The 24,343-nt window shown below is 59.1% G+C and overlaps 1 protein-coding gene across 14 annotated transcripts; it reads left to right on the forward strand.

The window, feature by feature from the left end:
• Positions 1 to 1,437: 1,437 nt before the first annotated feature.
• Positions 1,438 to 24,287, forward strand: WIZ (WIZ zinc finger; the record flags this gene model as incomplete). 14 transcript variants are annotated; one of them, XM_079703196.1, is made up of 12 exons in its annotated part: positions 1,438 to 1,642; positions 6,664 to 6,736; positions 8,351 to 10,482; positions 11,600 to 11,947; positions 16,155 to 16,325; positions 17,244 to 17,747; positions 18,805 to 19,203; positions 19,781 to 20,329; positions 21,443 to 21,970; positions 22,167 to 22,586; positions 22,881 to 23,076; positions 24,128 to 24,287. In XM_079703196.1, the coding sequence occupies 12 exons, from the start codon at positions 1,438 to 1,440 to the stop codon at positions 24,285 to 24,287; spliced, it is 5,685 nt and encodes a 1,894-aa protein (XP_079559322.1). The 14 variants fall into 14 exon arrangements, with proteins under 14 accessions (XP_079559322.1, XP_079559328.1, XP_079559329.1 ...); XM_079703202.1 differs by having other exon boundaries at positions 11,624 to 11,947; XM_079703205.1 differs by lacking the exon at positions 8,351 to 10,482 and having other exon boundaries at positions 1,622 to 1,642; positions 11,624 to 11,947.
• Positions 24,288 to 24,343: the final 56 nt, after the last annotated feature.

Raw genomic sequence — 24,343 nt, forward strand, 5'->3', positions numbered from 1 at the left:
CGGGCCGGGCAGGGCCAGGCGGGACCCCCCGGGGCGGGGGGCGGGGGCGGGGCCTGCAGGGGCGGGGCCTGGACGGGGGCGGGGCCGCACAGGTTGGGGGGAGGAGCGGGGGTCTTGGGGCAGGTGTCCCCCCTACCTCGGCGCGTCCCGCGGGGTCTCCCGCCCCGAGGTGCACGGGCGGAGGGCGCATCTCCCGGACCCTGGCGCCCCGAGGGTTGCGCTAGCGCGGCGCCGTCACCACCCCTGCGACCCCCGGGGGTGTTCAGGAGGGAGCCCTCCTCCCCACGCTGCCAAAGTGCTCCGAAGTTGCGGTCCCGCCCGTTCCCCGCGGGCAGTGCCCACCCGGTGGGCACCCGCAAGTGCTTCCTTGGGGCCTGGGCAGGGACCCCCCACCACAACGGCCAGTCCACGGACGGGCCCCCTGGGAGCCTCCAGGCCCCCGAGGGCAGCGCCTGCAGCCAGGCCTGGAGCCCCGGCCCCGCCCCGGTTGCCTGGGCTCGGCCTCCCACCATCTCCCTGGGGAGGGCGCCTCATTCCTGCCCTTCACTTTCCGCCGTTACCTTGAAGGTATTTATAGGTGGAGAAGACAGCACCCACCCCCACAGCCTCCCCAGGGTCCTCATTTCTGGACCAGGAGCCCCATCCTTCCCTTTTGCCCTCAGACTAAAGAGATCTTGGGAGGGTGGGATGGAGGAACCCAGGCTGGGTATGCATGAGGGGTAATGTTGGGGTGAAGTGAGGGGGTTAATGCTGGGGTCACTTGAGGCTGAGTGTGAGGGTGAAGGGGTTAATGCTGGAGAATCCTAAGGTTGTGTGTGGAAGGAGGGTTGGACTGTGGGAAAAGTGCAGGGGTAACTGATACGGGCAACAGAAGCAAGAAAAGTGCAGGGGTAATGATGGCGGGGGGGGGGGGGACTTGAGACAGTGTATAGGATCAGAGTGTAGAAGTGGCCGGGATTCGGGATTTGAGCTGAGGCATGCGCACAGGATATGCACGTGCATGGAAGTGAGGGCACAACTGGGGAAAGTGCAGCAATGTATGAATGAAGGGAGCCATCTAGAAATGATACGATTAATGCTGCAAGAAAACAAGGTGGCTGAGTGTGCATGTTGTAAAATGGGGTGAACTGAGGCAGCGCAGGATCTGTGTAAAGAGAGGAGTCATGGATGGGGAGACTGACGCATGCTGAGGTTAGGGACCTTTGGGATACAATGTGTGAGGATAGGGCCTCAGTACCATGTACTTGCTCACCTGTGCTGGGAGGTAAACTGAGGCACTGAGCTGCAAGGGTGAGGACTGGGGCTTCAAGGAAGGAGAAACTGAGGCAGACTGTGTGCCTTTCCTACCTCCCCTAAGCACCTGTCTCTCTGCCCCCAGACCTACAATGCCTCACTGAGCCAGGCGACCAGCTGAGTGGAGCCAAGCAGAGAGCATCTATGGATGGGCCCCTGGCAGGCGGCCTGGCCGCCCCGGATCGTCCTCGAGGCCCCGAGAGACTGCCTGGCCCAGCGCCGAGGGAGGACATCGAAGGTGGGGCTGAGGTTGCTGAGGGGGAAGGTTGCATCTTCCGGTCCACCCATTACCTGCCTGTCACCAAGGAAAGCCCTCGAGACATTCTGGATGGCAGAGGTGGCATTTCTGGTAAGAGGGTGGGCCCTGTGGCCCTGGGGGAGCATCCAGCCAGGTCCCCGAGGCTCAGGGAGGGCCAAGTCACCCAGCCCAGCAGGGGCTGAGCTGGAATTCTGATTCTGCCTGGGTTCAGAGCCTCTGCATTCTGCTTAGTTTCCCATTTTACAGTTGTGAAAACAGAGGTCCTGGGAGCTAATGACCTGACCAAGGCCCCCCAGTGGGTGACAAGGAGCTGGGACTTGACTCAGGTCTGCCTGGCTTCCTTCTCTGAGCATACTAATTAGGTCCAGGTGCCCAGCTTAACACCCCTAGCTCCCCTCCCTGAGCCCACTTGTTCCCCAGGCATACCCCATTCCCATCAGTCTATCCCAGTTCCCTCTTGCTGCACTGACTTGGTGAGTCCTGCTCCTGAGCCATTGGTCCCAAACAGCTTATGCCCTCTAGTGGTTAGGGAGAGACTGGGTAGTCAGGGATGACAGCCACCCTTTTATGCCTTGGTTTCCCAGCAAAAGGGGATCTCACACTGTCCCCACCCCAAGATTTGTTATTCCTTCATTGAATACTCAGCAACTACTATGTGCCAGGCTCTGTTCTAGGCGCTGGAGATACAGCTGTAAACAAAAGTGGCAAAAGTTTCTGCCCTCAGGGACCTGACATTCTAGTAGGGGAGACAGACAACAAGCAACTATATAAATAACATACGGGCAGGTAGTGACAGGTGCTAGTGAAGGTATTAAACAGAGTGCCAGGATCATGCCTGGGGAACCTGGGAAAGCCTCCCTGAGGGGGTAGAATTTGAGTGGAGCATGGAATGAATGGTGGGAAGGGCAAGCCAGGGAGAGGGAACAGCAGGTGCAAAGGCCCTGTGGTGAGGAGGAGCCTGGCATGTTCAAGGGCCAGGCAGGAGCCTGGTGTAGGTGAAGAGTGGTGAGTGCAGTACAGGCTGATGTACTACATGTCTCCCTTCATCTCCTTGGCCTGCTCTAAAGGCCTTGGTTTCCAGGAATCTCCAAGCACTCTGTCAGGGGTTTCCTACACACCAAGCCCTTTATGTGATCATCTCATGTCATTCTCAAAAAAAACCCTGTGGGTTAGCCTCGGTTATTATTATCCCATGTTAGAGATGGAGAAACTCAGACCCCATCTGAGGTGTCAAGTAAGTTGCCCAAGGGCCCACAGCTAGGCAGTAACCTGGCTTGACAGCCCTCATCCTTAACCACCACCCTGTGTCGGGGCATCCTTGACCTGCCCCAGTTCACCTTAGCAATGCTCATGACACTCAGATATTTACAGAGCACCTCCTAAGGGTCACTGGTGCACAGCGACCAAGTATACACACCATCCCCACCCCCATTGGACCCTGCTATCTGGGGTCAGACAGACAAAGCAGCCACCAGGTGCTAGGACACAGTCACTGAGGTTGCAATGGGGGAAACCCAGGCTGGGGGACACCCAGGAGTCCTGGATGAGGAACATTGAGTCAGACAAAGAGGCAGGCGACATCTAGGCAGGGGGCTCCACACATGCAATGGCATGGAGGTGACTGGTGGCACCTGAAGGGGATGAGGGGGTGAGACCCCTGCTCAGAGAACCTTAGCAATCCCTTCCTCCAAACCATTAGTAACTCAGGCCCAAAGAGAGGCAGGACCATGTCCCAGGTCATGCGGCTGGCCAGGACAGGCCCAGGACTTTGACTTTATGGGAGCCCTGCGGAACAGGCTCTGGGTCCTGGGGCCCTCTCTGAGTCTGGTTCTGAGAAACTGGGCGCTCTGCTGTACCTGGCAGAAGTCCCAGGTCTGGAGAGAAGAAGGTAGGTAGGTGGGTAGGTATGTCCTCACTCCCCCTGGGGAATCAGCCAGGGTCCAGTGCATGTGCCTGGGGAGGAGGGGAATATGGCTGCTGAGGTGGGTGAGGTCCACCCTTACTGGTGTCCCTGAGCATATGGGGCATGGGGCGAGGGTGGCTTGACTTGGAGTAGGGTCGCGGCCTGGAAGCTGGAGGAGGGCCTGGGCGTCGGACACAGTGTCTCCCCCCGCTGCCCTCTCAGCCCGTTCCACCCCGCCTTCCCTGAAGCAGGCACCTGCCCTAGGAGTCTTGTGATGCCTATAAATAGGAACAGCCTCTGGGGCTGCTGTTCCATGCAGAAGCCTGGGCCCTTCCTCATGCCCACCTAGTCCTTGGAGCCCCTCAAGAGCACCTCTGGAGTGGCTACCTCCAAACTCCACCTAGACATGGATGAATCCCCTGCCTTCTCTGTCCTCCGTTATGGCTGTTGGCCTGGAGCTCCTACAGCCTCCCTGTAGCCCCTCACCCACAGTTTGGCCTCTCTGGTTGGCCTCCTGGGTGCACCCAAAGCTTGTGGGGCTGAGATGGTCCGCATGGATTGCTGAAGAGCCTGGTGCATGCCTGGCATTGGGACCAGGGGGCTAGGGGATGAACAACGCGTCATTTCTGCCCTCGTGGGGCCCCAGGCTGAGGAGGAAATCAGAGCATGGAGTGAGTGGGCCTGAGGCTCCCGGTCAAGCCTCCAGCTTCCAACCTGGGACATGTCTCAGCCAGCCCTGAACCCCGCCCTGGGCACACCCATCTCCCTTCCTTCCCCCACCGCCGACTCGCTGGATCGAGCATTTACTCTGTGATCTTCCTTGGCATCTGTCGCTGGCCCTTCGAGACTGGGGCCGTAGCTGTTCCCATTATATTGAGGAGGAAACAGGCTTGGAGCGGGAAAGGCATGCCCTTCAGGTTCCCTCTTGGGCTGGAACTGGATCTGTCTGACTCCAATGTCTAGATTCTTGGCCACTCTGCCAAGCTGCCTGGCTTGGGGTTCAAGCTGCTCACGGACACGCTCCTCATTTTCAGTCTCTCATTTTCAAACCCCCTCGGGGCCCCCAAATGGCAGGAGCCAATGAGGGCCCCTTGGCATGGCCACTGCCGGGGGCTGCATCCAAGGTGCCTTGTCTGACCCATGGGGACTTCTGGACCCCCGCCGGCTGTGGAGGCCTCTGGATGAGCCCCCAGCCCCCAAGTGTCTCGTACACAGGGCCCTGCTTGGTCTGCTTCCTCCAAAGTTGCTGCCACTAAAAATAGGAGCTTCACTGGAGCCGCTCAAACAAAGAGGCCAATACGGCCCCCCTGGCTCGTGGAATTCTTAGACAACGGCAATCGCAGAATCATCGAATCTGGGACACTCGGAATCTCAGGAGCTTGGGGTCCCAGAATCTCAGAATCAGGACACCCGGACCCTCAGACTTGCACCTCTAGCCTGTGCTGGGGCTTGTTGCCTGTGAAATGGTTGCCCTCTCCTGAGAACTCATGTCTGTGATTCTTGTGTTCTCAAGAGACCCATTTCTTGGGGTCTCACTCCCTTAGCTGGTCCAGGCCTTGATTTCCCAATCCTCCCACCCTCTGCAACACTCCACTCACTCCATCCTCCCACCCCGACACCAGCCCTTTCATCCGAGCACACTCCAACCTGGCCCTGCTCCCCATCAGTCTACCCCAGAGCTTCTCAAGTGGAGGCGATTCTGCCCCAAGGGACACTTCGGCAATGTCTGAGGACATTTTTCGTTGTCATGACTACAGGGCCAAGGGTCCGGGCAGGGGGTGGCTACTGGCATCTGGGGGTGAGGCCAGGGATGCTACTGAACATCCTACAATACACAGCATGCCCCCACCACAGAGAATGATTTGGCCCCAAATGTGAGTAGCACCAAGGTTGAGAAACTGTTCTAGATGATGCAAATTTCTGTATCCCCATCACCACCCTCACCTTCCAGAGGCCACATGCCAGTCACAGCCCTTCTCTCCGACTCAGCAGAAAGACCCCTGGCAGTATCACAACTTGCTGACCCCTACCCTCTACCCTCAACAGCTCTTAATTTTTTGGCCTCTGACAGTCAGCTCTCAATTTCCCGGGCAAATTGGACAGTAGGGGATTTGAAAAAGTACAAACCCCGCACTAGCCCTCTTTCTGGACCATCCTCAAATTGAAGCTAATCCAGCAATTGCATCTGTTGGGCTCTGGATGGGGCACAAGTTCCCCCAGTGTGTTAACCTTGGCCCACGCAATTGGCCTGTGCCCCAATTGGCATGCTCGCCTGTGGCAGGTGGGTGTGGCAGGCAGAGGAGGCACAGGCCAGGATTCCTGTGGTCGCTCCAGGCATTGGCTCCACAGGCGGATAATGGAGAGTTGGCTCTATCTGTGTGAGGGTTCCTAGGAGGGCATGTGATTCTACAATGTAGGCCTGGAAGGGGTTCTGGGAGGCAGGAGGCAGGGACGGGCCCCCTGCAGCTCAGACTAGAGGGCTCCTCACTCTTCATCTGGCAAGTATTGGTTGAGCACCTGCCGTGTGCCGGGCACTGAGGTGCTGCAGTGAATGAGGCCCTGGGGTGGGCGGGGGGGGAAGCTTATGTGCTAGCAGGGGACACAGGCAATTTCAGAGAGTGCTAAGAAAAAAAAAAAAAAAACAGGTAATGAGAGAGAAAATTGTAGGAGCTGTTTAGCAGGTGGCCAGGGAAGGGTTCTCCAGGCAGAGGGAATAGCTGGTGCAAAGGCCCTGAGGTCAGAAAGAGTTAGGTGGGTTTGAGGCTTCACGAGGAGTCTGGGCAGAGTGAGTGAGGGGTAAGGAGGAGAGGGAGGTGAGGCTGGAAAGACCTGCAGAGGTCCGACCTTACGGGGCCTTGGAGGTGGTGGTCGGGAATCTGGCTCTTATTGTAGGTATGATGAGAAGCCAGGTGAGATTTTACCAGGGTGTGACTTAAAAAAAAATCACCCTGGTTGCCAGATGGGGGCAAAGAGAGAAGGGTTGAAGGCAGCAAGCCCTGGTGGTCCCCTAGGAAAGCGAAGGGGACTCCTCCAAAGAAACCCCTTTCAAGGCTCAGGAGTGCAGAGGCCAAAGGCCTCTCAGGGGAGAGGAGTGGGGAGCCGGTCGGGCCCTTCCGAGGTGCCTGGCAGGGCTCCCAGAGCTGGGGTGCTGTGAAGGGCCCCAGCCAGGGGGACCCCAGCCCCTCAGGGTCTCCCCTCTCTGTTGCAGACGGGCAGCCCCATCCTGGCCTCAGCGAAGCCCTCCCCCGTGCCACCTCCGCCACCCATCGGATCAGCAGCTGGTGAGTGCCACGCTGGCCCTGACCTCAGGGAGGGCAGGGGGGGCAAGCAGGACATGCCTAGGCCTGAGAGAAGCCCCCAAGACTGAGAAGGGGATAGGAGGGAATCTGGAGGCCAGGCAGGAGGAGGTGGCTCCCTGCAGGCAAGCCCCTGGGCATTTGTAGGGGGTGGAGGGAGGATTGGGATTAACACAGACAGTCAACTCTCATTATCCCTGCCAAGAGCAGGGCCAGTGGGCCAGGAGCCTGGAGGTTGGACCCTCGGAGTCCTGTCTCTGCCAGGTGATCCTTAGAATAATGTTCGGCTTCTCTGAGTCTCAGTTTCCTCATCGGTAAATGGAGTCCCTAAGATACATCTCACAACCTCGCCTCGAGGACCCAAGGGACGTTGGGTAGGAGCAGGAATTGACAGCAATGCTGATGGCAGCAGCCTTTTATTAAATGGCTTGGTGGGTGCTAATATGTAATAACATCCATATTGGGATTAATAATAGCTCTCAGTTATTTAGCGCTTGCTGTGTACTAGGCTCTCAGCGCAGGTTTACCCCACTGAGTCTTTGCCATAACCCTGGAGGGAATGGTCCCGTTAACACTGCATGTCACTGATGGGGCTTAGAGAGGTAACCCTGTGATTTCCACTCAGCCTCTCAGTGGAACCCATTTCCGCATCTGTTCCATGGGTGTGATCCATAGCCCCTCGTGGAGGCAATATCTTGAAAATGAGGGGGATTGATCAGGAACAGTCATAATAAGAACCCACAGTGGTCATGGGCTTACTGGGAATCGGGCAGCAGGCCAAGTGAAGCGTTTCCCAGCTTTGAGTTGTGTCATCCTCACCCTACACTTCATGGGGTCAAGATCCCCATTTGAATAAGCACCTGCAGTGTGTTAAGTTTTCTTTGATTATGGGTATGAGAAGGCTCCCTTAGTCATTGCATAAGGGCACAAAAGCTCCTGGTTCTTGGGACTCATCCCCATTTTTAGGATTGGAAAACTGAGGCTCAGTGAGGTTGCCTTGCCTCCCCTCTCCTCCAAAGGAGGTCAGGGTCACTGGGGCCACAGGCTGAGCAGGGACTTTGCACCTCTCCTGACTCTGCCCTTCTAGGAGGGGAGATGCAGGGAGGAAGGTAAATTTGCTTGAGTTGTTTATGCTGCAGAGTTTCACCAAATTTGCTGGAAAGATGAGGCTAAACAAACTAGATCACCCCAATTTGGGGAGGACCAAGACAAAAAAGCAGCCTGAAGCATAGGTCGGAGCCTTGGACCCTTCCAGGGGACGGATGAGAGTTGACTGTGCCACCAGGCTTGGGGACACTACTTGTGATCCCCGCTGTGGTCTCTGCACACTCCACCCCCCACCACATGCAGCGGGGCTGGGCTACATACACAGGTGTTCCCTGGGAGCTAAATCTAGTGTTTGACCCAACGGCCCTGGAAGGGTCCACATGTACTCCCTCTACCTCCCGACCCACACCCCAACACTCCCAAGCCCCTCTGAGGCAGCCCTCAGGCTGGGTCTCTGGAGCCTGTCTCAGACTGCCTGGGACCCCCTCCCCTGCCCAAGGAAGGGAAACTGAGGCCCACAGCTAACCTGTCCCCATTGGCACTTCCTTGCAGCTGCTGGGATGGAGGCAGCCTGGACTTCCAGCCGGGCTCCCCACCACCCCATCCCCTGGGCCACTTCCCTGGCTCCCCCGATGGCCGGGGGCCCTGGGAGCACCCCATGGTTCAGGAGGCCGGGGAGGGCATCCCATCTGAGCGGAGGTTCGAGGACTCGGTCATTATAAGAACCGTGAAGCCCCACGCTGAGCTCGAGGGCTCTAGAAGGTTCTTGTACCATCAGGGTGAATCGAAGCTCTTAGAGAAGGTCCCCCGGGGCCGCCCCAGGTTTGACTGGCTCCAAGACCCAGAAGAGCAGGCCCCACTCCAGGATGCAGCGCTGCACCTGGACCTGCCGCCCCAGCTGCCACCCCTCACCTCCTTCCGGACAGTGCTCGTGCCGGTAGAAGATACCACTAAGACGTTGGATGTGCCAGTGGTGGGCACCGGAGCTCACCTGGCAGACCTGGAGGGCCTGGCCCAGCCGTCCGAGTGGAGCCTGCCCAAGTCGGCCTCAGAGGTGGCCACACAGACCTGGACGGTGAACTCAGAGGCATCTGTGGAGCGGCTGCAGCCACTGCTCCCCCCCGTCCGGACAAGGCCCTATCTGTGTGAACTGCTGGAGGAAGTGGCCGAGGGGGTGGCCAGCCCAGACGAGGATGAGGATGAGGAGCCAGCTGTGTTCCCGTGCATTGAGTGCAGCATCTACTTCAAGCAGAAGGAGCACCTTCTGGAGCACATGAGCCAGCACCGCCGAGCCCCGGGCCAAGAGCCCCCGGCCGAGTTGACCCCCCTGGCCTGTGGCGAGTGTGGCTGGGCCTTCGCTGACCCTGGCGCCCTTGAGCAGCACCGGCAGCTGCACCAGGCCTCCCGGGAGAAGATTATCGAGGAGATCCAGAAGCTGAAGCAGGTCCCAGGCGACGAGGGCCGGGAGGCACGGCTGCAGTGCCCCAAGTGCGTCTTTGGCACCAATTCCTCCAAGGCCTTTGTGCAGCATGCCAAGCTGCACATGCGTGAGCCACAAGGCCAGGCTACAAAGGAGCCCTTCGGGGGCGGCAGCAGGGCTGGCAGCCCAAGCCCCGATGCCACCTCCCTCACCTACCAACCCTACGGAGATTCCTTGGGCCTCAGTGCCTGTGTTTTCTGTGGCTTCCCCGCGTCCAGCGAGAGCCTGCTCAGGGAGCACGTGAGGCTTGTGCATGCCAACTGGGAGGAGGATGGTGAGGCTTTTGAGGAGGACCCTGCCAGCCGGCCCGGCACCAGCCAGGATGCTTATGCCCGATTCTCTGATGCCACTGACTACTTTGGCAAAGCTGAGCCACTCTTGGCCCCCATGTGGCAGGGGAATCCTGCTGGATACGACCCCAGCCTGTCCTTTGGCCCTGGCTGCCAGCAGCCGGGCATGAGGGATTTCCCACTGTTAAAGCCACTCCCACATGGCTCGAGCCAGAGGCCCCAGGGAAGGCCAGCCTTTCCCTCGTCACTAGCATCTGCCCCCTACTCCTTACAGGCCAGTAGAAGCAAGAGTGCTGTCCACCCACAGGGGCTCTCGGCCCAACTGGGGGACCAGAGGCACCCTTGGAGCGAAGAGGAGGAGGAGGAGGACATACTGCTGGCCTCGGAAATGGACTTTTCCCCCGAAAATGGGGTCTTTGCACCGTCAGCCACCCCCGGCCTCATCCCACAGTCAGCCCTGGAGCTCAAGCGGACATTCCGAGAAGCCCTGCAGACAGCTGAAGCCTCACGGGCACAGCAGCAGCAACTCTGTGGGATGGTGCCGGTTGTTCTGGTGGCAAAGCTCGGGCCGCAAGTCATGGCTGCGGCAGCCAGGGCCCCCCCGAGGCTGCAGCCTGAGGAGCTGGGGCTGGGGGGTGGCCACCCCCTGGACTTCCTGCTCCTGGACATGCCACTTGGTGGCCCTCTGGGGCTGGACACATTCCTGGATGGGGACCCAGCAGAGGCACTGAAGCATGAGGAGCGGAAATGCCCCTACTGCCCAGATCGCTTCCACAATGGCATTGGCTTGGCCAACCACGTTCGGGGCCACCTGAACCGCGTGGGCGTCAGCTACAACGTGCGGCATTTCATCTCCGCCGAGGAGGTGAAGGCCATCGAACGCAGGTTCTCCTTCCAGAAGAAGAAGAAAAAAGGTAGGGCGGCTTCACTCCGGCACCCACCTCCCTCCAACACCTGGGAGATGCACAGCTGGGCAGCTGAGTTCTGAACTAACCAACCCTCACTCTAAATCCTCCCGTAGTGCCAAGCAGGGTGAAGCCAGGGCCTCCCCTCCCAGAAGACCTGGGAGCTGAGGCAAAGGTCACCACATTGGAGGAGGTGCGGGGACACCCCAATGCCCTGGCCCTTCCAACAGCTGGAAGAAGGAGTATGGGCAGGGGAGTCAGCCCCAGGCATGGAATTTCATTGATTCCTTCATTCAACAAGTATTTATTGAGTTAGGTCCCCTCTGTTCTGGGCACTTGGGAACACAACAGTGAATGGAACAGCAGTCCCTGCCCTCCTGGAGTGCACAGAACAGTAACAGGAGTGGTGGGACCCTGGCTGACTTCAGAACCCCTTGGGCTGCCTGTGAGGTATGCAGATTCCCAGGCACCAAGGTTCTGATTCCCGGGGTCTGTCTCCAACACCAGTGCCCTGGGTGGTTCTGATGCTGGCAGACACGTAGGCGTGGGGAGGTGCTGGTATGGTGCTTGAGAGTGTGTGTGTATGGGCACTGGGGGGAAGGGGCAGGGGACAGACAGCCACAAAACCAGGCAGTTACAATGTTAAGTGACCAGGGCTGTGATGGGGGAAGCTCGGGGAACCAGGAGTCTGGGGGAGCCAAGAGAAGCTCCCTGACTCTTCCTGGGGTATCCAAGCAGACTTCCAGAGGAAGGTGTCCCATCCATTTGTCCATTTCTTCATTTAGCAAAGATTTAATTTATAACACTGGGGTGTATAGATATGAGCTCTAGACGAAAGAGGGTATTAATCAAATACCCAAACTCACCCAAATGATTGCAAATCCACCCTGGAGAAGTATTTCTGAAGGTGGGGTCCCTAATGCTTTGAGCTATGTAAGGGGAGAAAATGGAAGGTCAAGAAGAGCAGACTTCTTGGAGTGAGCTATACAGGCAGGAGCATGAACAGCAAAGGACAAGGGAGGCATCCAGGGTGAGGAACAGCACTAACTGTGTGATCCGCTGAGGATGAGCAGCCCCGGGAAAGGGGAAAGCTGGGGCTGTCCCCGCCCCTCCCCCAGCCAGGCAGTCCATGTCCTCTCTCTCTCTGCAGTGGCTAACTTCGACCCAGGCACCTTCAGCCTGATGCGCTGTGACTTCTGCGGGGCCGGCTTTGACACTCGTGCCGGCCTCTCCAGCCACGCCCGGGCCCACCTGCGTGACTTTGGTATCACCAACTGGGAGCTCACTGTCTCACCCATCAACATCCTGCAAGAGCTGCTGGCCACCTCAGCTGCCGAGCGGCCCCCCAGCCCCCTGTGTCGTGAACCTGGGGTGCCGCCTAGTGGCTTCCTGACCTCCCGCCGGCCCCGCTTACCTCTTACAGTGCCCTTCCCACCCACCTGGGCTGAGGACCCTGGGCCAGCCTACGGAGATGGTAAGGGGAGAAGGGGCAGGCAGGGCCGGAGCCCTGACCCTTCCCAGGGGTCCGGAGGGATGGAGGAGTGGGAGGGGGCAGCCACTCTGCTTTCCTGGAAGTGTTTCAAGTCACTTTACAAAGTAGGTCGACAACTGTCCTGCCACTTAGGGGTCATTGCTGTTTTACTCAGGGGCTGGGCCAGGGCTCCTTCTAGATCCAGTTCCTGCCTGCCCTGCCTGACAGTGATTTTAACATAGGCTTATTGAGCTCTTTACTAGGAGCCAGATCCTGTCCTAAGCACTTTACAAATATGGACTCATTTACATCCTCACAACAATCGTTTAAAGGCAGGTGTTATTATCCCCATTTTACAGATTTGGAAACTGAGGCACAGAGTTTAATTAACATGCCTGAGGTCATACAGCTGAAAGCATGTGGAGCTGGGATTTGAAAGCCCAGGAAGCATAGGCTCCAGAATCCTTGCTGTTAATGATATCTTTTATCTAGCGCGGCACTGTCTGGTGGAACTTTCTGAGATGATGGAAATGTTCTCTAGACAACAGTACTGTCCTACAGGGTCACCAGTGGCCACATATGGCTGCTGAGCACTTGAAATGCAGCTAGTACAAGGTTAGTGGTGATCCAATTGGACGGTGCGGATCAGGAGTCTACATTCTAGATTTTCAATGGTGCCTACTGTGTCCAGCAGCATTGATAACCCCTCCCGTAAATGAATGCTTGCTGTGTATCAGGGTTTCATCTCACACCTGAAAACAATTCCGTGGAGCCGAGGATTGTTGTGTTTCTGTTTTATGGATGAGGAAACTGGGGGTCCTCTGCTTTGCCACAGCCACAAAGCAGCAGAGCTAGACTTCTGCACACCATGTTCGGTGGTCTCTCCAGTGTAGGATGGCTTGGGAAATCCAGAAGTAATATTTTGGTGAAGGAGCCTGGGGCTGGACACCGTGGAGGCAGTGGAAAGGTGAAGCACCCAGGCTTACAAAGCCTGACTTTGTGGGAGACTTTACTGAACCTCAAAGCAGAAAACTCAGCAGTGAAGAGACGGTGGGCTCTGAGGAATGGAGTAGGTGCCTGAACAAGGGAATTGTCCAGGGGCTGCGGCTTTCATCTTTGTTTCTCCTACCTGGAGTTTCCAGGGTCCTACCTAGTTCTGTACTCTGGGCTTTGCTGGACCCATCCACAAGCCTCCTTACCAGTGAAGGGCACTTGAGGGTCTGCAAAGGGAAGAGGGGGGCTACCAAAGCCCCCTCTCCTCCTTGGAGAAGGAGGAGATTTGATAGTGGATAGTGGACAGAGAGAGGATAGTTGTTGGTTGAGGTCACACTTCGGGGAGAGGCAGAGTGGGGATGTGACCTCAGGCTTCTTGCCTTTGTGAAGGCTATCCCCTAGGCATTTAGCTCACATACCTGGCTAGGTTTGTGGTGTTTCAGTGGTGGCTAGGAGGTGCAGCTTGCTCTGAAGATGGCTGGGGAGCACAGGAAGCAGTTTGTAGTCTCCAGCACTGCCCCCTTCTTTCTCTGTCACTCCAGCAGAGGCCTGAATGTCAAGCTTACGCCCTTTACCCGGCACCTGGGCCAGGCACCCCAAGAATGGCAGCCTGCATCCAGCAGCCAGGTTCAGCTCTGGCTAAGCTGTTTCCACCAGAAGACCAATGTACCAGCCCCCAGTTAGTGCTGAGGGAACTGGCCAAGTCATTGGGACATAGGAGTCAGCCTGGTACTGCACTGGCCCTGTACGTGGGGGGAAGCTATGATCAGTCTTTCAGTGAACACGTTGGGAGTGAGGGCATTAAGGAGTGGTTGAGAAGATCCTGGAAACCTTGCCTGAGGAAAGACGTCCAGGATTAGGGCTCGGTCTGGGCACCGACCCTGCAAAGTGGCTATCCTTAGAAGCCTCTCCCACGCCTCCCTAAGCTGGCGGTAGGGAGCCTTTGCCAGGTTGGGGGCGGGGCAACGGTCAGATGCTGGCTCCACCCAGCTGTCAAATAACAGCTGGGGGCAATCCGTTTAGTTTTGGGGAGGGAGAAGCGGGTTGTGCTTGAAATGTGGTGCCGTTCTCGTGGGGAGTTCCGCAGGATTGCCGGACAGCGCCGTCGGGGGACAGTTGGACACCAGGATGGTGTCGGGGGATCCTTCTAGTTGGGGATCAGGTGTCTTCCAGGATTCCCGACCCGGAGGGGAGACTTCCAAGGAAGGGAATGGAACAGGGTCCCGGGGCAGGTCCTAGCTCCGCCCGTCGGGCTCTAGGAGCCTGGATGCTGTTAAGGCGGATGCGTGTGGCCGGAGGATTCCTATAGTAGTCTTAGAGATGTCCGGGGTGGGGAAAGAGTGTCCCAGTCCGCCGAGACCTGGGCTGGGGCAGCAGTTGGCAGCCGCTCGTAGCACTGCGTGCGCGTGTCCGCAAGCTCCCCACCAGCCTGGCGGGGACAAGGGTTTCGTTCGCTGTGCTCGGCGCTCGGCCGGCCGCCCTGGGCGCGCCCCTAGGGACGGGGCGGAGCGGAGCGGACTCCGCGGCGGCGGCGCTCGGCGCTCGGCTGCTCCCGCCTGGGGCGGCCGCTCCGCGTGCGCCGGAGCCAAGATGGCCGCCTCCACCGCCCAGTGCCGAGTGACAAAAGCGGAGAGCAAGGCGGCGGCGGGGCCGCGCGCGGGGGGCGCCCGGGAGCGCGCGCCCGCGGGGGCGCCCCCGCTGGGCCCCCAAAGCCCGGGCCCCGCGGCTCTCCCCGCGCCGCCGCCGCCGCCGCCGCCGCCCCCACCCCCGCCGCCGCCGCTGCCGCCGCGGGACGGGCCCAAGGCCGAGCCGGAGCCGGGGCCCGGGCCCGCGCCCGCGCCGGGTAAGAGCCCGCGCCGGGGAGGGTGCGGGGAGGGCAGAGTTGGCGCCCCGCTCGCCCCCTGCCGCCGCCGCCGCCGCCCCGACGCCCGCCATCCAGTCTCCGGGACTTCCCCTCCCCCCAGGCCCTCCAGTCGCGGGGACCCTGGGCCTCCCGTCGCGGCTCGCAGGGTCCCGGGCTTCAGAAACACTCTCTGCCGTCACTTCGCGGAACCCTCACCCCATCTGACAGATGCCCCTGAACCCCTTGGAGCCTCTGGATCGTCTCTTACCACAGTCCCTGTACCTCCCGCGCGGAAACCCACTCCGAGTCACTTCATCCTTGACAAGGGCCCTGCCCCATCTGACAGACGCGCCCACTCCACCCGGAGGCTTTGACAAAGTCCTCGGCGTCCCGGGCGCCGGTGCATTCCCCGACCCCCTACGTCTCCTTGCTTCTGTAAGAGTCAAACTGAGTCAGGGACCTGCCTGCCCTCCTATTAACAGCACTCAGCTCCTCCAGGGTCCCATCTGACACACAGTTCCTTCGTTCTCAGAGCTCTCTCCATGCTCTGAATGCTAAACCCGGGGCTCAACAGGCTTCTCAAGCCCCTTTTTTCTGAAAAATTAGACCATGAAAACTCACCTTTGACTGTCTGTCCTCCTATACGCCTCACCCGGAGAAGCTTCCTGGCCTAATGGATGCCTCAGAGACTTCCTATAAAGTTCTGTGATTCCTATTCTCTCTGTCCCCAGTAAGATCCCCTGCTGGTCCAGGCTCCTAGTTCTTACCTTACCCCACCTAGGGCTTAGCTTGTGATAAGACCACCCCAGGATCCCCAGTTGTCTCTGCAACCCCAGCCCCAGCTGTCTTGTCTGGTGGAGATTCCCCACAAGTTCCATGGAGCCTTCTTCATGTCCTGAGCTCCCTGCCTCTGCGTTGCCTCTCTGGCCTCTGACCCTGGCCTTGTCTTACTGAATTCCCCTTCTGACTGCCACCTACCCGCCCCCAAGACTGATAGATGCTTCCCTCCACAGAGAGGAGCCAGAGAGATCTCTCTGCCCAGAGAGATATTTTCTCTGAGATCTGCTAAGGTGGGAGTCTTGGCTCAGACTAGCACTGCGTCCCCTGACCTGTCCGTGTTCTGGTAGGTGGAAGCCGTTCCTAGTCTCTGCTGTCAGTTGGCAGCCTTGACATCCCTGCGTCATATTGGTGCTCGGGGTTATGGACGGAGCCTCAGCTTTCATGGGGTGAGCTGCATTCCAAAGTGAGAGCAGGCACCAAAGATGAGGAAGAAGGCTCCCACCACCACCACCAGTGTACCCCTGGCCCTCAGTCCTTACAGGGGTAGACAGCCCACACCTTGCCTGGGCTGAGCCTGTCTTCCCAACCTCACAGGCCTGGGTTCTGAGGAAAACGCAATGGTGGCCGTGGACTTGGGCTCCCCCCTGCTCCCCAAGAAGAGCCTGCCTGTCCCTGGGCCCCTGGAGCAGGTGGCCAATCGGCTGAGCAGCAAAGTGGCTGCAGAGGTTCCTCATGGCAGTAAGCAGGAGCTGCCGGACCTCAAGGGTGAGTGGCGCAGGAGGCAAGGGTGCCGGCCAGGCTGGTCGCACTCACAGGGAGCTCTTGGGCCTGGGAGTTAATGTGGGGCCCCAGGTTGGCCACAGCTTTCTCTCTGGCATCTCATGGCACCAAGGAGACACCCAGCTATCTTCTCTCTTGAGCTTTTGCTGTCACAGGCATGCATGGCCTTGAGCCCTGGTCAAGGGAGGGGCGTCCAGAGAAGCAGTGGGCCTGTTCATCAGGAGCTCACACCCAGACCCAGTTCATTTGCTGACTTTGATTGCTGATAGCTATGTGATCTTTTGCATGAAGCTGCCTTGTTTGTCCATTGATTCTCAGGTCATTATTGAGTAATGACAGGCGCTGTGCCGGACCCTAGGGATGTGAGAGATGCAAAACAGACCTGGCCCTTGTCCTTGGGAGTCACTGAAGTTGGGGAGCAGGGAGGCAGAGAAGCAGATAGGCAGGGATAAGGGCTCTGCAGAAGAGGGTGCAGGCAGGGCACCACAGAGACCATGGTTGAGGCCTCCAACCTAGCGTTTGGGGCATGAATTAAGCTGCAGATGGTGGCTAGGCCTTAGCTTTTGTCTGGCAGGTCAGCATCTGTGTGAAAACCTGCTGCCAGGACACCCTGGTACGTTAGAGATCCAAAAGGCGTTCCACCGGCTGGACCACAGAAGCGCTCTGCTCCTGCTGTGTGCCTTTGGGCACAACTCTTCCCCTCTCTGAGACTCAGTTTCCTTATTTGCAAACTGAACAAGCTAATTCCTGCCTCATTAGGGTCATTTTAAGGGTGGGAAGTGTTGACAGAAGCAAAACACTTGCAAGAGCCTGGGTGAGTGGGGCCCCAGGGGAGGAGAAGTGGGAGAACAGACACTGTGCAGCCTCACAGCTAGCTCTCCTGGCCTCCGTCTCACCTTCCAGCCCAGAGCCTGACCACCTGCGAGGTCTGTGGTGCCTGCTTTGAGACACGCAAGGGCCTGTCCAGCCACGCGCGTTCCCACCTGCGGCAGCTTGGGGTGGCTGAGTCGGAGAGCAGCGGTGCCCCCATCGACCTCCTCTACGAGCTCGTGAAGCAGAAGGGCCTGCCCGACACACCCCTTGGGCTGCCCCCGGGCCTGACTAAGAAGTCCAGCTCGCCGAAGGAAATGGTTGCTGGAGCCCCACGACCCGGCCTGCTCGCCCTGGCCAAGCCCCTCGATGCCCCTGCTGTCAACAAGGCCATCAAGTCACCTCCCGGCTTCTCGGCCAAGGGCCTGGCCCACCCGCCCAGCTCCCCACTCCTCAAGAAAGCATCACTGGCCCTGGCGGGCTCCCCTACCCCCAAGAATCCTGAGGACAAGAGCCCCCAGCTGTCCCTGAGCCCCCGGCCGGCCTCCCCAAAGGCACAGTGGCCCCAGTCTGAGGACGAGGGGCCCCTGAACCTCAGTGAGTGTGGGTCCTGGGAGCCGAGGGAGGTCCTGGCGCTGGGAGGGGCAGGGCCTCAGGTTGGGTTGCAGGGCTCAGGGTGGGGGCAATGGGGACTGCAGCGCCTGTGTCCTGAGTCGACTGGGCCAGAGTGTGTTAATCAAGGTGCTGCATCTCCTGTTGGGCCAGCCACGCTGCATATTATCTGCCTCCCATTTCACTTCGATTTTCTAACCCCTGGAAGCCTGGCTGTGGCTACTGAGCCTGCCAGGGTCATCCTCACCACTTAGGGGCAGCTTTTGGCTTTCTCTGGGCCTGAGGGTTGGGGCAGTGAAGGTAACCAGGGCTCCCGTGGGGCACCTTGGGTCCTGCAGGTAGACAAGTAGTCCACCTGACATGAGGTCCCATGGTTCGCCCTGTCTTCACATCCTCCTGCTCCTGGTGTCCTTTGCAGAGGTACCTCTGTGCCCAGGGATGGAGCTGTACCTCCTGGGCTGCCTGTGGGCATGGCAAAGAAACTCCCAGGCGTGGTGAGCAGATTTAACAAGGGCATCCCTTAGGAAGTTAGGCCTTCCCACACATTTGTGATCATTAGGGTCTGGGGGTGAGCCTAGAGTCTGGCACCCTGCCCAACAGGGCACCCCAGTTGCACCTCACATTCTGATGAAGCTGCTTCCACTGTCTGCTGTGCTTCCAGGAGCAGCGTTCTGAGCAGGTGTGCCCTTGGCTGTATGATGCTCGGCAGCCGGTGGGCCCCTGCTTTGCACCCTCCCCACACCCTGCACAGCTCCATAGCTGAGGTCCCTGGGAAGAAGGCCTGGAAGCATCAGACTGTGCCATTGAAATTTGGCCACTGCCTCTGTACTCCACATCCTTAGGCTCTCTACACTCACCTTGATGCCAGAGGTCTAGGCAGAGAACAGGACTTTCTGCTTCCCAATACCTCTTAAACCTGTGGCACTAGTCTTGGACCTCCAGGAGCCTGGGCAGCCGAGAATCACACCAGGCCCTCCCGCCTCAGTCCCCCAGGGCCGGCCAAGGTGGCGGCCGTGAACCCCCCTGTGTTTTGTCTCCGCAGCTTTAGATAGTGACGGGGGCAGAGAGCTGGACTGCCAGCTGTGCGGTGCCTGGTTTGAGACCCGCAAGGGCCTGTCCAGCCACGCCCGCGCCCACCTGCGCCACCTGGGCGTCAGCGACCCGGACGCCAAGGGATCCCCCATAGACGTGCTCCACGGGCTCATCAGGAGGGACGGCGTCCAGATCCGCCTCCCACCCAGGCGTGGCACCCTGGCCCTGCTGGGGCGGCCTCCTCCCGCCTCTGCGGCCCTCTCCTTGCTCCCCCCCCCACCGCCGGCCACGAAGGCCAAGCTGAAGGCCGAGGGTATGGCCAGCCCCTGGGGGAAGCAGGACCTCTCAGCCGCCGCAGCCGCTGGCATTTTCTGGGCCTCTGATGTGGAGCCGTCTCCTCTCAACCTCTGTAGGTTCTCGCTTCAGCCGCCCCCTCCTCCCTGCGGGCCCTGGAGCCCCTCCCAGGGTGGGGGTCACAGCCCCATCCCTAATCCCTCCCTGCTGGGGCAGGGAGTGGACAGGGGCCCTTAGCAGTGGACCGGTTCTGCCCAGAGATCTTGTCGGCAGTCGGCTGCTAGGCTTCTCTCTTGGCCTTTGACCTCCATGACTGAGACTTTCCCTGAGAATGAAGGCCAAGGGTGGGGTGCTGCCTTTTGGTGTGGAAGGTGCCCATGGTTGCCCCTGGTCTGGATGGCAGGGCTACCACTTCCTGCCCCCATCCTCGTTAGGACCCGCAGAGCCGTTGAGTCTTGGTTCTGTCCTTTTCCGCCAGGACCAAGGGCCCATGCGCTCTCTAGAGCCTCCCTGTGCTCCTGCCGGGTGTCTGGCGCCCCCGCCCTGCTCCTCAGTTCCCTCACTTGCACTTGCCCTCCACCACCACCCCAGCCCCTGGGCGTGCTGCTGTCCACGCCCAGCCGACCAGGAGACCCACAGGTGGCTGTGCTAACAGTGCCCACGGTGCTAACTGCCCCTTTCTCCTGCTGCAGCTTCGGGCCCAGAGCCGGCACGTGACATCCGCTGCGAGTTCTGTGGCGAGTTCTTCGAGAACCGAAAGGGCCTGTCGAGCCATGCACGCTCGCACCTGCGTCAGATGGGCGTGACTGAGTGGTACGTCAACGGCTCACCCATCGACACGCTGCGGGAGATCCTCAAGAGACGGACCCAATCCCGGCCTGGTGGACACCCCAATCCGTCAGGGCCCAGCCCAAAAGCCCTGGCCAAGGTGGTGGGCAGCGGAGGTTCTGGCAGCTCACTGGAAGCCCGCAACCCCGCGGACCTTCATCTCTCACCCCTGGCCAAGAAGTTGCCGCCGCCACCAGGCAGCCCCCTGGGCCACTCACCGACTGCCTCTCCTCCTCCCACGGCCCGGAAGATGTTCCCAGGCCTCTCACCCTCCCTGCCTAAGAAGCTGAAGCCGGAACAAATGCGGGTGGAGATCAAGCGGGAGATGCTGCCGGGGGCCCTTCATGGGGAGCCGCACCCATCCGAGGGTCCCTGGGTGGCACCTCGGGAAGACATGACCCCCTTAAACCTGTGTAAGTGTGACCCTGGGGCAGGACAGGGAGAACAGGTAGAGGGGTCGTCCCCCACACTTCCCTCGGGGATAACCAGAACACCCAGGGTTGCAATGGAAGGGAAGTACACAGGTCCAAAGGACAAGGAGCTAGCTGTGTGTTCCTGCTACGCAGACCCCCAACTGAGCTGCTTCTTGATTGTTCTTCATTCGTATGAGGGCGGCAGAATTGTGTCATTAGGCAATGGCAAAAAGATTTTATCTCTGTACCATTTTTAATCCATTGGTAGTGGCTACCACCCAGATTCCTAGGGAGAAAGACTGCAGGGATCAATTGGTGCTGTCTGCCATGGGCAAGAGTATATGAGTATTGGAAATGGGTGTCTTTCTGATATTCCTGGTCACTAAGTGCTTGGCATTTGGAGTTCAAGTTAAGGTCTCGGCTGCTCCAGAGTCTAGCAGTATATGACCTTGGGCAGTTGCCTCTTTTGGAAGATGGAGATCAGCATGTTCCCAACACGGTTTTCTTTAGTGGTGTAAAGCACTTAGCTTTAACGCTTAAAGCTCTGTATGCAGTAGCTGTAACATCCCTATTATAACAAGCAAGTGCACTTCCCTCTCAAACTGTCACTTAGCTGCTGTGTGCCGAGCAGGTGAGGATGGCCCAGGCCTCTGCCTTAGTGCTCACATGCATTTCATGTCTGCTTTATACCACATGCTTTGAATTGCTCCTGCTTTAGGGTCCCCCCACCCCAGTAACACAGGGAGGTGGTTTCCATCTCCATTTTGCAGAGGAGGAAACTGAGACTCAGGGGAAGTGGCTTGCCCAGCATCACACAAGGGGGTCACAGCCAAGCTTGCCTCTGAGCCCAGGATCCAGGGAGTGCTTGTTCCTCGATACTTCACAATGTCATAGGGAGTCATCATGAAGCCAGCTAGAATTTGAGCTTACAGAACAAGCAGAAGGGCTGGATGATGTACACGAGGGCCTCTGGAGGCAGATGAAGGAGCGGGTCATTCAGGTCTGGGGCTGCATGGATGGGATAGCAGGGCACTTAACACTGACCTTGAGCTTGGAGGCTTCCTGCCAACAGCCACCGCCTCCTTCTCCTCCCCCTGCCCCGACCCCCTGCAGCGTCCCGGGCAGAGCCAGTACGTGACATCCGCTGCGAGTTCTGTGGCGAGTTCTTCGAGAACCGAAAGGGCCTGTCGAGCCATGCACGCTCGCACCTGCGTCAGATGGGTGTGACCGAGTGGTCTGTCAACGGCTCACCCATCGACACGCTGCGGGAGATCCTCAAGAAGAAATCCAAACCATGCCTCATCAAGAAGGAGCCGCCGGCCGGAGACCTGGTCCCTGCCTTGGCTGAGGACGGGCCCCTCACGGTGGCCCCTGGGCCCATGCAGGCCCCTTTGCCGCTGGTGCCAATGGCTGGCCGGCCAGGCAAACCAGGAGCTGGGCCAGCCCAGGTTCCTCGCGAGCTCAGCCTGGCACCCATCACTGGTGCCAAGCCTTCAGCCACCAGCTACCTGGGCTCAGTGGCAGCCAAGCGGCCCCTGCAGGAGGACCGCCTCCTCCCAGCAGAGGTCAAGGCCAAGACCTACATCCAGACTGAACTGCCCTTCAAGGCAAAGACCCTCCATGAGAAGACCTCCCACTCCTGTAAGCAGTGGGTAGCAGGGTCCTGGGAGGGCATCTGCCAGGGCCTGTAGGGCTGGGCAATGCCGTGCACACACTTATCCCCAGTGGGGGTCAAGGCCCCAGTGGGAGGCGGGACTGGCTCCCGACCTGGGCAGCGCCTTCTGGGTACCCTTGCTCCCTTTGGGCTGGGGCTCAGCAGCACCCCCTCTGCCTGCAGCCACTGAGGCCTGCTGCGAGCTGTGTGGCCTTTACTTCGAAAACCGCAAGGCCCTGGCCAGTCATGCAAGGGCGCACCTGCGGCAGTTCGGCGTGACCGAGTGGTGTGTGAATGGCTCACCCATCGAGACACTGAGTGAGTGGATCAAGCACCGGCCCCAGAAGGTGGGCGCCTACCGCAGCTACATCCAGGGCGGCCGTCCCTTCACCAAGAAGTTTCGCAGTGCTGGCCATGGCCGAGATGGCGACAAGCGGCCGCCCCTGGGGCTGGCACCCGGGGGCCTGGCCATGGTGGGCCGCAGTGCCGGGTGTGAGCCAGGGCTCGAGGCTGGCCGGGCAGCTGACAGTGGTGAGCGGCCTCTGGCAGCCAGCCCGCCAGGCACCATGAAGGCTGAGGAGCACCAGCGGCAGAACATCAACAGTGAGTGCTGGTGGAGGAGGGTCATGTGCTGCCACCTACTGGGGTTCCCCTGGCTGCCCCCTGGGTTCTCTGCTGTACATCTGCCCTTAAGTCACTTTCCCAGTTTGTCCTCCCATTCAGTCATCCATCCTTCATCCCACCTGTCCCGAGGTCCAGGAGATGTCCAGTCATCAGTTGTCCTGACTTAAAATTCCCCACAGCATTTGCCCCTTGCTCGCCGAAGGCAGGAACTTCCTCAGGGGACTTGCCCTCTGGCTCATCTCCCGTCCCTCTCCCCACCTTTCCCCACCTCAGAATTTGAGCGCCGACAAGCTCGCCCTCCAGATTCCTCTGTGGCCCGGGGTGGTGAGGAGGCCAATGACCTGCACCAGAAGCTGGAGGAGGTGCGGCAGCCTCCGCCCCGGGTCCGGCCAGTCCCCTCCCTGGTGCCCCGGCCCCCCCAGACATCACTCGTCAAGTTCGTTGGCAACATCTACACCCTCAAGTGCAGGTATGCAGCCCGCGGGGGAGGAAGGGAGACTACCGCCCGGGGCTTGGCCCTCCAGAGCCTCTGAACAGGACTTGGGCTGGTGGAGGCAGGAGATGTAGCCTCAAGGACTGCCCTGGGGTATGGCTGGACCCAGGTTAAGGGCTCCTCACAGACAGCAGCACCACAGAGCATCAGGCTGAGACCTTGAGCTTTATAGCCAACAAGACCTGAGTTCAGTTGCCAGCTCTGACCCCAGCCTAGTGACCGTGAGCAAGGATTTCCTGCTCCATGCCTCAGTATTCCCACCTATAAAACGGGGTTGATAACAGACCTACCTAATAGGTTTGTTATGAGGATTAAAAGAGTTGAGTATTTATAAAGCACTCGAACTGTGCCTGGCGCATGGTAAGCACCTGGCAAGTATTTGCCGGATTAAGAAAAAAATAGGTCTCAGTTCCTTCTTACCAAAGTCCATGTGTACATCAGAGGCCAGGAAACTGAGAGTCTGAGATGTGATGTGCCTGACTCAGGCCACACAGGCCAAGTCAGAGGTAGGATTGGAACCTAAGTCTCAGAACCGTGAGCTTGGGTTCTGGGCCCCTATGCTGTGAGGCCTCCCTTGGGGCCGAGAGGATGAGGAGCTGGTGAGTTGGATGGGTAGGAGTTAGTGCCCAAGCCCCTTTCCCTGGCTCCCATCCTTCTCTCCTGGGGCCTGGTGGGGTAGGATCTGCTTCTCTGTGTCCTCTCCCATCTCAGAGCACATGCTTCAGTCAGCTGGCAGAGGTGCTTGGGAAGCTGGATGGCCCATACCCAGTCCCTGAGCCAGCAGACTACCCTGAGCATAGAGACGGGGGTCTCCAGGGGACCCTACTGTGACCCCATGATGGGTAGAGGTAGCTGTACATGGGAGAACATCTAGCTTCTGGGTCCCCCTTCCGTCAAATCCTGGGCTTACTTTGTTCACTCTGAGTAGCAGTAGGTGGGCCTGATGCTCAGGGTGTGGCCAGGGCTATGCTTCCACCTCTCCTCACTGCAGTGGCCACTTCTCCCTCTCTCTGTTCCCCCCCTACAGGTTCTGTGAGGTGGAATTCCAGGGACCCCTCTCCATCCAGGAGGAGTGGGTGCGGCACTTACAGCGGCACATCCTGGAGATGAATTTCTCCAAAGCGGACCCTCCGCCCGAGGAGCCCCAGGCCCCACAGGCACAGACAGCGGCAGCAGAGGCGCCCTAACACAAAAGCATTCCAGATCCCCTCTCGTGCCACCTCTATCTCCTCTTCCTCCTCAG

This window comes from Hyperoodon ampullatus, assembly GCF_949752795.1.
Source record: "Hyperoodon ampullatus genome assembly, chromosome: 4".
NCBI lineage: Eukaryota > Metazoa > Chordata > Mammalia > Artiodactyla > Ziphiidae > Hyperoodon > Hyperoodon ampullatus.